This window comes from Camelina sativa, chromosome 17, assembly GCF_000633955.1.
Source record: "Camelina sativa cultivar DH55 chromosome 17, Cs, whole genome shotgun sequence".
Taxonomy (NCBI): Eukaryota; Viridiplantae; Streptophyta; class Magnoliopsida; order Brassicales; family Brassicaceae; genus Camelina; species Camelina sativa.
In genome coordinates this window covers 32,285,723-32,299,179 of record NC_025701.1, presented here as the reverse complement: position 1 = coordinate 32,299,179, position 13,457 = coordinate 32,285,723, and the positions used below count along the sequence as shown (strand labels likewise).

General features: G+C 30.8%; 4 protein-coding genes across 4 annotated transcripts; 3 read left to right on the top strand and 1 right to left on the bottom strand.

The window, feature by feature from the left end:
* LOC104758620 (auxin-responsive protein IAA6) lies at positions 2,098-3,636 on the top strand. Its single transcript, XM_010481511.2, has 3 exons — positions 2,098-2,557; positions 3,166-3,256; positions 3,395-3,636. The coding sequence occupies exons 1-3, from the start codon at positions 2,161-2,163 to the stop codon at positions 3,450-3,452; spliced, it is 546 nt and encodes a 181-aa protein (XP_010479813.1). The 5' UTR covers positions 2,098-2,160; the 3' UTR covers positions 3,453-3,636.
* Positions 3,955-4,437, top strand: LOC104758619. Its single transcript, XM_010481510.2, has 2 exons — positions 3,955-4,096; positions 4,225-4,437. The coding sequence occupies exons 1-2, from the start codon at positions 4,048-4,050 to the stop codon at positions 4,377-4,379; spliced, it is 204 nt and encodes a 67-aa protein (XP_010479812.2). The 5' UTR covers positions 3,955-4,047; the 3' UTR covers positions 4,380-4,437.
* LOC109130206 lies at positions 10,541-11,026 on the top strand. The gene has a single exon (XM_019239486.1). The coding sequence runs from the start codon at positions 10,768-10,770 to the stop codon at positions 10,999-11,001; it is 234 nt and encodes a 77-aa protein (XP_019095031.1). The 5' UTR covers positions 10,541-10,767; the 3' UTR covers positions 11,002-11,026.
* Positions 11,129-12,422, bottom strand: LOC104758617 (probable 2-oxoglutarate-dependent dioxygenase AOP1). The gene is made up of 3 exons (XM_010481508.2): positions 11,988-12,422; positions 11,593-11,914; positions 11,129-11,505 (listed from the first exon to the last, which is right to left on the bottom strand). The coding sequence occupies exons 1-3, from the start codon at positions 12,368-12,370 to the stop codon at positions 11,257-11,259; spliced, it is 954 nt and encodes a 317-aa protein (XP_010479810.1). The 5' UTR covers positions 12,371-12,422; the 3' UTR covers positions 11,129-11,256.

Genomic DNA, 13,457 nt, shown 5'->3' with positions numbered 1-13,457 from the left:
TTTTTTTTTTTTTTTTTTTTTTGATCAAACTTCTTACTTGAATCAACTAGTACTGTCTTTTGGAAGGGGTTGTACGGTTTAGCAACTCCCAACTAAAAATAACATTTTAAATTATCATCGAACTCATTCGTTCTCATTTTTCCTTTTCTTATGATTTCTGCCTTTCATTACCATCACACATGTAAATATTGAATTTTATAATTGTCTACTTGTCTTAATGATTTCGTACCAAATATTCTGCTAATTCTGATTACATTATATGCATAAAGAATTAATATTCTAAGAATTGACTGTTATTTATTTAATCAGAATTAGTATATGATCTTTTAATTCGTACCAAAATTCATGCGGTTTCATCATTTAGCTACGCGATGTAGGAACATAGTTGTAATCTTATTTTTATTTGGTCGTGCGCTTCTTCTTTCTATTGAAATCACGTGAGAAACTATAACCAAACGATTTTGGCAGATACGTATTACTAAATTATGCGAGATTCGGTACGAACTATTATATACTATAAACCTATAATACAAGACAGTGAGACATAAATCATAAATGCAAGGAAAAATTGAGGAGAGAAACTTAACACAATTGGGACTACCAATGTTTGATATGAAGTGGAATCAACGCGTTTGCCTGATGGTTATGATTTATATTATGGTCACATGGACCAACTTGTTCTTCATTATTCAAAGAAGCCAACTCACACGTTTCGTTTTTGCTTTATTTTTTTTCTTTCAATTTTTTTTGTTTTTAATAAGTTTGGCAGCTTCTTTTTCAAATCTATAAGACTATAAGCTGCATTTTATATTACAAAAGCCATATTCTAATATGAGCTGTTTATACTAAAGTCTAAAGAGAACACGATTACTCTCCAGTCTCCACGACATTCAGACTAGTTTGTGTTGTATTATAACTAAGTTAGGTCACGATGAATAGTTTGTCCAAAAAACAAAAAGGTCACGATGAATAAATTTAAAGCTAAACGTAATCATTCAATTACAAAAGCCGGTAATGTTTTTTTTGGTAGGAATACGAAAAAGAAACATATATTTAAGATTTTCAAAATAGGAAAAATAATAGCCATGCACTGCAAGAAAACATAATATATTATTCCATTAATCGTTTTCCGATATAATTAACCACAAATCGTCTAAAATTGGTTAGGAAAATTAGTCGAAAATTAGTGAGGAAAATCATCGAAGACAACAAATACAATATTCCAACGAACTGGTTTCTCCGAAACTTCCTCAGAACAGTAGTCAGAAATTTTTCGGGAAACAATTAGCATCATACGTGACAAATGAATAGAGTTCAAAAGAATTTCTGATATGTGACTCTTCTATTTGCAGAAAGATTGTAGAAGTAATTCCAAATGTTATTTTTCTTCTTCTTTTTAATGGCCAACCAGTTTTGAACTCAACACAATGTATTCATTTGACTTCTATAAATCAAAACAGTATTCAGACGGAAAAAATACTAGTGACAGACGTGTCCTATTGATTGTGCATGTTATTTCTCACTCAACTTCCTTAAAATTCCAGTCGTTTATGATTTTTTTCTAACTAATGTCCTGGTCATTTGTTTCATTGATTTTGACATCTACATCATGATGTTTCGTAATGTACATGTATATATGTACAGCTTTGTGTTCTTTAAAAGCAACTTTTATCAATTACCAAATCAAAATGCGAACAAAATAGGCTAAAAATAATATTAATATCCTTACTTAGAATACATATATAATTGTAAATTACAAGGAAAACACATGGAGTGTTTGGGAAGGATGGCCAATGATCGGACGGTCAGCGAATCCTATAAGAAACAAACAAATATTAACACCCGTAAGATTTGTTCCCTTACCTTAAGTTCTTTTCTAAACAAAGGACCCAACTTATGTTTCTCATGTGACCGACCAACACATACTCAGCTGACCTGGCTTTGGTCTAACCTTGTCTTCCTTCATAAAGCTAATAGAAAGAATTATATGAGTATTAGTCTCTTCCACGTATCAGCATATTATTGGGTCTTGTTCGACCAACTTGACAACATATAAAAGCACAAGGCAGTACAATAATATCAAACCAGCAAGAGAAGGGCTTAAAAAGAGAAAAGTATCAAAAATTTGATATAGCCAAAGCCAAAAAAAGAAAGAAATAAATGGCCAAGGAAAGTCTAGGAATTGAGATCACAGAGCTACGGTTGGGTCTTCCGGGAGATAATTACAGCGAAATATCAGTTTGCGGATCGAAGAAGAAGAAGAGGGTGCTCTCGGATATGATGACCTCATCATCGTTAGATACTGAGGATGAAAACAGCCTCGTGTCATCAGTTGAGGATAACTCCTCGCCGGTGGTGAAGAGTCAGGCGGTGGGATGGCCACCGGTGTGTTCTTATAGGAGAAAGAAGAACAATGAGGAAGCATGTAAAGCGATAGGGTACGTAAAAGTGAGCATGGATGGTGTACCATACTTGAGGAAGATTGACCTTGGTTCGAGCAACAGTTATAATAATCTAGCCACGGTTCTTGAGAATCTCTTCGGCTGTCTTGGCCTAGGTTAGTAATGTCATCGACTCTTTCAAATGCAACTCTTTTACGTGAACTATTTATTAGATTCTAAAAATAGAAAGTAACCCCACGGGCTCATAATGGAAAAGAATGAAAGTCAGAATCCCAAACGTATCTACAAAATTTTTAGAGAGCTAATATTTATAGACTATTGAAAACTTACCATCGAAAACTTTTCTAGATATAAAATGAGATAATATTTATTTTGGACAAAATTGTTTTTGTAAAACATAAATGTATACACCAAACACCAAGCGGAAATGGTAGGAATTGAATATTCATTTGGGCTTGATGTTTACATTTACATTTGACAATTCAATTTTGTTAATAACAAAGTAAAAATAATGAATACATTTATAAAAACTCATACTAAATGCAAAGGAAAAAGCAAATGAAAACAAACAAATGCTTATATGTACTAGCCACGGAAAAGTCTAAGTTTTGTCCCGGACTAGTAGCCATTATTTGGTGTGTGTGTGTTAGTTACATGACCATGTTTATGCTAGCATTCTATATTACAACTGTGAAAACACTCAAATATTTAGTTGGAAATTTATGAAACTCAATTAATTAACATGTATATAAAAAATATGCAGGAGTGGCGAAGGAGGGTGAGAACTGCGAACACATTACTATATACGAAGACAAGGATAGAGACTGGATGCTCGTCGGAGATGTACCTTGGCAGTAAGTTTATGTTTAATTTTCTTGCATTAATATCATTATCAACTTTGCCGAAATGAATGTAAATAATTAATCTCTAACAAGGTCATAAATCTAAATTTCTAAAGCTCATAACTTTTTTTTTTTTTTCTGTATTGGCAGGATGTTCAAAGAGTCATGCAAGAGGCTCAAGATCGTGAAAAGATCAGATGCAACGTAACTGGTTTTGGTCTGCAGAGAGATTAATCGTACTAGTGATGATCGATGATCATCTCTTTAAGTAACTACAATCTTCATTGTAGTAATTTTTCAACTTGTAAAATTTTACATGATAGTGGATAAAATATATACGTCCTCTTCAAAATTGTAAGATTTTATCACTAATTACAGATATATTATTTCCACACTGGTCATCCTATGTTCTTATGGCTACCACTAAAGGTGTTCTTAGCCTCACATACTTTACCTTAGTTGCCTAGTTATTACTAATTTTCCAAAAAACAAAATCAAGTAGTCTTACACCTATAAATAGTGGAAACCTATGGATCTTTCCAGCTAATTTAAGAAAGAAAGAATTCCTATATCTATGTAGTTTTGGGTGAAGATTCTAACTACTTTGTCGGTCCAAATAAATGTGGCCATATCTTCCGTATTAAATGATCATACCAAATGCAGGTAACAGATTTGAAGTTTATACTATATATATCCTACACCCAATTAATCCCAACCCCTAAACTTATCGCCAAGACACACACACACACAACACAACAACAACAACAAAATGAAAGCACCTGCACAGCAAGACATGACTTACTATGGCAATGTCAAGAAACGGCAAGACGAACAAGGCTGCTTATACGCAACGTCCGTACCAATAAAATCTCTTCTCATTTCGTTTTGAGATCGTAGATTTTTCCTTTTTATGAATTCGCAGTTCTTGATTATTGTCATGTCGATATATTTCTTTTATGATCTTTTTAATCTGTTTGTAGGTTTTACGCGTTGTTCTGTTGCTGTTGCTGCCACGAGACATGCAAGTGTTGTTGCTGCGTTTGATTTCTATGTATCATCTCAAAAATTATTCCATATATATTATTATGTGTCCCTCGCATTTGCTCTTTTAGATCTACTGAGTCTTGTGAATTAAATGTTGATCAATAACTTTATAAATGTCTCGTGATAATATTGAATATTACTGAACTACACATGATCAAAGAGTCAAAGGTCTAAACCATGGTTAGACCCGGGCTAGACCAGACCGACCAGTAAATTTTTTTACCGTATTCTTCGTTTTCACCGGGTTAATTAAATCATAATTCTGTAATCTTGTACTTACGTAACTAGCTAATTTTGTAATTTGTACTTACCTTCTCTATTATTAAACTACCTTCTCTATTATTAAACTTCTAATAAAATTAAAATGATATTTTGCCTAAACAGACACGAATCCAAAATATATCAGTCCAAAGTTTATTATACATAACCAAATTACAAATAGTTTTTCAGTTTTACCAGAAAAAAACGAAAAAAAACTAAATGTTAATGCTAGTAAAGTTTTGGTTTGAAGAATATTTTTGAATTAGTTTCCAAATATCGATTTTGATCAAAAACTATTTGATCAAAAAAAAAAACTAAATGTTAATCTGCCGTACTAGGATTGTCTGGTGGATCAGATGTTACGATTGCAGACTTGTGAACCTTTTTTATTGTTGGGTTTGAAGCGGTTGCCATCGATTTCAACTTTTTTCTCAGAAGATCTTGAATTCAAGGTATATCGAGTGAGTATTTATCTTCTTGCTTTGAAACTTTTTGAGAATTACGCGGAAAGCCAAAATCTTTATCTTGTTTTTGCAATCGCGAAGAGAAAAATAGCATATCTTGATTCAATCGAAACCATTTTTTTTTTTTCTGGGGAATGTCGGGAATCAAAGAGGATAGATGCTTATAAATCTGCTTCAAATGCTTTAACTGATTAGAAAGATTTATCTGATGTTAGACAAAAAAAAAATTAACTGATTTTATGTTAAGTATACTAAGTTACTAACGTTATTCGATATTATTATTGCTTTTGCAATAGCCATTTTCAGGTCGATATTTTAGTTCCAATTTTGTAATAAATTTAAGCTGACTTACAAAATTTGAAGTGTTAGGTTCCACGGTGTTGAAATAAGTCTTTCTAAAATTATTGAACAAAACAAATAAATATATAAATAACTAATGATGAGATTTCAAGAAACAAATATTTATATACATATGATATTAAAAACTGGTTTTGGTCTGCAGCGAGATTAATCGTCCTAGTGATGATGGTCATCTTTTAAGTAACCACAAAAGTTTGATAACCGTTTGAGTAAAATTCTTCATTGTAGTAATTTCTTAAATTGTAAAATTTTTACATGATAGTGGATAAAATAATACGTCTTCTTCAAAATTGTAAGATATTATCACTAATTACAGAGATATAATTTCCCACTGGTTATCATATCATATTTTTATGTTCTTATGGCTACCATTAGGTGTTTCTTAGCCTCACATAATTTACCTTAGTTGCTTAGTTATTACTTATTTTCCAAAAAAAATCAAGTAAGTTTTACACCTATGAATAGTGGAAACCTATGAATCTTCCCAACTAATTTAAGAAAGAAAGGAAGAAAGAATTCTTTTTTTTTTTTTTAACACCAAGAGCCAAATTAAAGCCATGCCATATTCTTATATGTATGTAGAATTGGGTGAGGATTCTAACTACTTTGTCGGTCCAAATAAAAGTGGCCATATCTTCCATATTAAATGATCACATCAAATGCAGCTGGTAACAGATTTGAAGTTTATATATATCCTACACCCAAATCAATCCCAACCCCTAAAGTCCTAAACTTATCGCCAAGAGAGACACACACAACAGCAAAATGAAGGCACCTTCACAACAAGACATGACTTACTATGGCAATGTCAAGAAACGGCAAGACGAACAAGGCTGCTTATACGCAACGTCCGTACCAATAAAATCTCTTTGTCTTTTATTTTGTATCGTAGATTTTTCTTTAATTTCATTATTATGTCAATATTTGATGATCTTTTAATCTGTTTGCAGGTTTTACGCCTTGTTCTGTTGCTGTTGCTGCTACGAGACAAGCAAGTGTTGTTGCTGTGTTTGATTTATATGTATGATCATCTCAAAAAGAAAAAATCCTATGTATCATCTCAAAACTATTCTCTTTTATCTGTCCTTCTCATTAGGTCTTTTATTAATGAACTACGTCAAAGGTTTAAACTTTAAACCATGATTAATAAATGTTTGGTCACCACCAGACTAAGGGGACAATTTTATATAGTTTTAGTAATCTATACTATTAATTGGGGAGTACATTTAGGAATTAAAAAAAATAAGCAAAACAGAATTCCATGTATTGCCTTTTCTGTAAAAAGTTTTGGAGAACAAACTAAAAAACAAACAAGGGTAATTAGGACCTAAAATCTCGGAATTATAAGCGGCCAAAGATAGTGATATTCGGATCGTATATAACCCGTTCGGATCTGGTATTCAAAGGACGCGGATCCTACATTTAAAATATCATTAAATAATTGAAGAGCATTGAGAAGTTTCGGAGAAGATATCTAACAATTGAAATAAATATTGAAAATTAATGAAGAAAGAAAAATATTATCAAACTGGCGAATTTGAGGAATTAATATCAAACTGGCGAAATTTGAGGAATTAATATCAAACTGGCGAAATTTGAGGTACTTACCAAATTTTCATATAATATTTGATTTGGTAAATATATGCTAGGTATATTCTCAAATCTACTCACATGGCCTATAAATATTGGAGAGCATACTTAAAGTCTTAATTTCATAACATTACTTTCAAAACTACTTCAGTTCTTTTTTTCGAAATCATTGGCTGCAAACCATTTTTTGCATACACATCCCTCTAGATTAACCCACAAACAATATAGAAAAAACTGGATTTGTAAACAACAACAGATTCAAAAATAAATCACCATGTTCTTCTTCTCATGCTTATCTCCAAGGTTTTACTAAACTCTTATGCATATTCTTATGTTTTTTGGTTTCAAGGTCAACAGTTTATCATATATTCAAGACGTCAGGAACATATTCTTTGAAGCAAAATTCTATTTTATTATTGATCCATTCATAGAGTAGAGAAATATCTAGGTTTAATAGAATTATTTACTTAATTTTATAAATTTTTATTTTTAAACATTATTATCTGTCACATATTCTCTATTTCAAATATTATCGGTAACAAAGATTGTGAATGTGCCACTAAATCAAGAGATTTAATCATAAATAATGTCATAAAAAAAATATGAGCTGGTACTTTTTCACTTCCTATGTTATTTTGTTAATTAAAATCCCGTCATTTTGACATAATGCACACAAATTAAGAAAATTATCTAAATTTCTATTTTACCCTTTATAAATGCACTAAAAATTTTCTCTTTCTAATTAATTAGCTCAAATTATAAGGATAAAAAAGAGAATTTGTATCTTTAAAACTGCATTAAAAACATAAAATGACACTCTTTTTGTAACAAAGAAGATGTGTCAAAATGACATGAAACGGAGGGAGTATGTTTATATGTTCTTATAATGTTTCATGCCTGTCTTTATGATGAGATCTTATGTTGCCAATTTTTTATTTAAGAGAATTATTGAATCTAGATCCATGAGTTGTTCCTCATGGATCATAAGTATCTTCTTCATTTTTAACAGTGTAAAATTGTATTTACAATTAAATTGTAACAAATAAAATAATCATGAGCAATATTTATTTTTCTTTACCCAATCGAGTTAATATTTTAGATATTTTATTAATATTATTTTAAATCTCTTTTTCGGTAAACCTAAGAAAACAGAAAATAAACCCCTTAGTATTAATTATACATGTAACATTCATGTCAATATTCTATACCCATAATGATCTAATTAATAATACATGTAATGTTTGTATTTTTCTTTTGGCATTCACTCATGATTGCATAAATTATTAAATACAAATTTTTATTTGGCACACGCACACCTAATCTCATCCATTTATAATTAGTATTGGTAAAGATATTCCTAAATCTTCTCATTTCTAAAATTTAAAAGGAATTTGGTTATGTCATCATTTCAATTAGCATAGTAAATGTCAACCTATATTCGAATCTTCGAATTCTCCAAATCTGTTTACGGAATTCCTGCAAAAGAAAACAAAAAGAAAACTAATTAGATCCTTTATATATTATTATTATTTCAATTATACAAAATAATATTTATACACCTACAAACTAAGTATATATTATAGGAAAAATAAAATAAAAGATAAACAACGTATTAGGAAATAAGTTTATAATAAAACCATCCATACCATAAAAGATGGAGCGAGTAACCAAAAAAACTTATTTCATAATTAAATTTTATATATTTGACATCACATTTGTGATGTCAAGATTAATAAAAAGGCAAGTAACCAATTATATTAATAACAATAAATAAAATCTTTAATACTAACATTCCATATTAATTATAGTCGGTTTCATATATGAGTATATTCCATCTAAACAGTTAGTGTATTCTACAAAACTTGCGTTCAATATAGTTTTAAATAACTTTAAATTGACAATATTCCAATTAAAAATCTAATTAGTTAGTGAAATATCTATATAACATTCATAGTTCAACGTAATAATTGCTAATCAAAATAATTTTAGAAAATCAATAATTCCAAATCGTAAACATATTCTAGCGTATAACTAAAAATCACATAGCAGCATATTTTTCAAAACTCGATCTCTAAGTAAGTCTGTCAGTTGATCCCAAACAGTTTAAGTTTAATTCTCTTTATTCTAAAGCATCATTTCTCAAAGTATGAAGCCAATGTCCTTACTGTCAATTTTATCAAAACAGGATGAAGAAGAATAAAATTTAATTGGTCCCAAGTATTAAACGTGCTACTCAAACTTCAAATAAAAGAAGGTCTACATACACCATCTAGAAACTCCCAAGCCCATCAGGCGATCACAAGGAATTACCAGTACCAGTATTTATGTTCAACTTAGTTCAGTTTATTTAGAAATATGATTTTTGTTCAACAAAAAAATCATATTTCTTTAATAAAAAACATGTTTTCAATTTATTTAGCATAGAAATGTTTAAAACAAAAAATAAATCACATAAAAGTATGTTATAACAAAAATAAACAAAGAAATGTAATCCATTATAGATGAACCAAAATAACAAAAATTAAAAAATCAACTAATTTTGTAATATTCTAATATTTCATATGTATATAAATTTACTATAATCTATAACTTATATTTATGTTTGCTACATACGAGATTTTAAGAATTTTTGGTTTCGTCCCATCCCATTTCCTGTTAGACATACAAATTTATTCTATACTTGGAATGTCCCATATTGTGAATGTATTCTCTTATGATATGGGTATTTGGGAATGAGAATAGTACAAAATGGGAGAGGATAGGACGGAAGGGAACGGGATTATGACTTCTCCTAAATATTTGTATTTGTCTTAAAAAGGTTTTAGTCATTTTTATCAATTTTATATCAAATTATAATAGTTAAAGAGTTTAATAAAAATTTAACCAACTATTAATCCGGTTTAGTTTGATAGTCGTTTGATTTTTGGATCGTTCAGAGTTATAAAATATTGGTGAAATCATTTTTTAAAATTTTCAAAAAATAATAAATTAGATTTAAACCAAACGAAAAATTAAACTAAATACTCAACTGGTATGAGTTCAAATTTAGATATTATATTACATATATTTATACAAATACTATCTCACATGTATGTGCGGGAATACATTTTTTATGTGACAGGAATTTGAGACCATGTATAAGACATAACAAATATTACGTCCCTTCCCAAAATATTTATATTTGTTTCTAACGGATTTTAGTCGTTTCATACGAGAATTAATCGTTGTGAACATTTTTATATTTGGTTTTATAGTTCATGTGTTTAATGGATATCTAACGGACCATTAATGAGGTTAAAATTTTATTTTGTTATGACCCCTAGGTCATTCCGAAATTTAAATTATTGATGAAACCATTATTATTTCATAAATTCAAACAAAAAAAATTGTATCAAAAAAATTATTTACAAATATTAAACCTAGTATAAACTTAACTAATACTGTAGTTGATAAACATAGAAACGAAAAAACCGAACTAAAATGTGATGCTAATAATTTTAGCCTTTAAATGCATGGGAATTGGTTTTGATTTTATAAATAAATTACAATTTAATTTTGGTTTACATATCTTGATCTGGTTCGGTTTAATCTCTTCGGTTTGTTTTTATTTTTCTTTCTAAAAAAAATAAAAACAAGCCAAAAATTACCCTAAACATTGTTTCTTATCGATTTGATCCAATTATCATCACGATTTATCTCCATTCAATCTGAAAAAAATTCTCAAATTTCTAAATTCTCAAAGCTTCATCCTCCTAGCTAGTGAGTTCAATCTGGATCACATCGAGATTTTGAAGTCTCTTACAAATGTCATCAGTAGGAACATCGAAGGGGATTCTTGAAATCGCTAAGTTCGGTGTTTACGTCGCAGTACCAATCGTACTAATGTATACATTCGCCAACAACAGCACCAACATCAATAGATTCATGGGCGATCGTTCGTACGTTGTTTATCCTAAAGAAGCTCCTCTCCCTCCTTCACCTAAAGAGCTAAGAGAGATGGCTAAAGAACTTGCCCGCAACAACAAGAACTTGTATTAGTACTTTTTTGGTGAAATTATTCTTTTTGATGTAAAAAGCCGAAGAGGGTACTTTGAGATTATTGTGAAGTGAGTAAATGAGAAAGCTTTTGTTGTTTTTAGATCCCACAGTAAGTTTTGAGAGCAGATTGAGATCTTTGTCCAGCTTCTGTTTAGTAGAATTGGTGAAAGATTCATACTTTTTTGGTGAGATTCTAATAAAAGGTACTTAGAAATTATTGAGAAGTGATCAAATGAGAAAGCTTTTGTTGTTTTTTTACATTCCACAGTAAGTTTTGAGAGCAGATTGAGATCTTTGTCCAGCTTGTGTATAGTAGAACTGAAGGAATTCCACATGGTCAAAGGGCTTAAACAGTCGAGGATGCTCTTCGCCCACTAGCTCCTCTGGTGAACTTATGATATGTTCTGCTTTTGGTATGGAGAATAGTCCGAGTGAGTATCTTGTCTCTGTTCCAGTCATCATGACACGGTGATTAGGAGAGTGTAATCGACCATTCAGCATTGCCTGTGACATCAAAACATTTCGCATTGATCTTGTTTTTGTCAAGCATTGATTATTTCTGTTTTGATGGAATTATGAACAAAGGCTTACATGGAGGGAATCTCCAATCATGACAATGAAAGAGTCTTTTGATGGCTTCACTTTGATCCAGTTGTTGTCTTTGGTCTGCACCTCTAGACCCTCAACATGGTTCTGGTAAAGTATAGTGACGATGTTTTTATCGGTATGAGCGTTTAGTCCCAGTTTGGTCTCCTTTGTATCAGGTCCTTTATACTTCATAACTCGCAGGAGGTAATTCGTGGAGTGAAGATGTTCTTCTATGTATTTGTCGAGTCCGAAGCTCTCCATGATCATTCTTCTGATAGTTATGTCCAGGTCGGATAACTTCTTAGCAAAAGTATGGATCCTTGTGCTGGTTTGGTGGTAAGAGAATTCTGATCAAAATATGTCACAGTAATGGAAATAAGGACAAAGAGTTTACTGACCTGAAGCTGTTGTTGCCTTGAGGCCATAGCGGTTTAGTAAAGGCGTTGACTCTCTCTGCAACATCAGGATCCTCAATGCCCATGCTCTCGTACAATGGCACCATTGGGTATTGACCAACATATCCATGGAACGGTTTCTTGGAAACGTTTCTCAGTTTGGTCTGTAAAGGTAAGTCGAAAAGCTCTTCCAAGGTCTCGAAAACTAATTTTCGTAGCTCAGTAGGGATTCTTTTGAAAGAGGCCTCAAAACAGCCATAGTCTTGCAGAGCTTTCTGGACATCAGCTCTGGTTAAGTCCCATTCGGGCTCTCCTGGTTTCAGGTATTCATTTGAGAAATCGATGACCGGAAGACAAAGAGGCAGAAGAGGACTTTCAGAACCCATTTACTGTGACTAAGAGAGATAGCTGGAAATGAGGTGTAATGAACTTAAATGTTAGAGGCTATTTATATCTGTATCTTGACATCAGCCTCATGGTATCTATATGCCAATGATTCTCTTCAGAAGATGTCAAAATCGTCTAATCAATTATTTATTGGTATGGAGAATGAATATTGTATGTCCCAGCTGAAGTCAACTATACCAAGAGAAAATGTAGGCACTATAAATTACTATATGTTAATAAGTAAATTTTGTTCTATTTTGAATATGTACATAAATAGACAAATGATTTGTATGCACTTTCATTTTTTTTGAATATATATATAGACAAATGAAAAGAGTCACAACCTTGTTACATGTTAATCTAGATTAAAAACTTCGCAAGTGCCTCTTGAAATAAGCTACAAGCCTCCCAATATCCTGATACATCTTTTTTCTGAACTTGAATCCCTTTGGGCAATAAACTTATATACTCATGGTGTAGATTGATGCTCCCTATGTAAGACAGTATGAAAGTACCCGGATGTTCGTGCGAAATCGCAAAACCAAGGCCTATACAATGGTCTCTATTAAATAAGAAAAATCATTGGTTCACCCATTATTCACCTCCTCTTAATTAACCAATCAAAATACAACAAAACGCCATGTCATATCATATTTATAAAATAAATCAAAATTAAAATAAAAAGACAAACAAATTATAGAAATAAATTTTGTAGACTTTTTTTATTAAAGAAATTATATCGGTTTAGATTTATAAAGGAAAATTAGGGTTTAAATTTTATAATAAAAAAATTATATGTCGGTTTGAGTTTATAAAAGAATGATTATAGTTTAGATTTTACAACTAAACGAAATTATATGTCAGTTTGGGTTTACAAAAGAGTAGTTATAATTTATGGTTTAGATTTTACAATTAAACGAAATTATATGTCGGTTTGGATTTATAAAAGAGTGGTTAGAGTTTAGGGTTTACATTTCACAATTAGAGAAAATTATATGTCGGTTTGAGTTTATGAAAGAGTGGTTAGAGTTTAGATTTTACAATTAAACAAAATTATATTTCAGTTTGGGTTTATAAAAGAGTGTT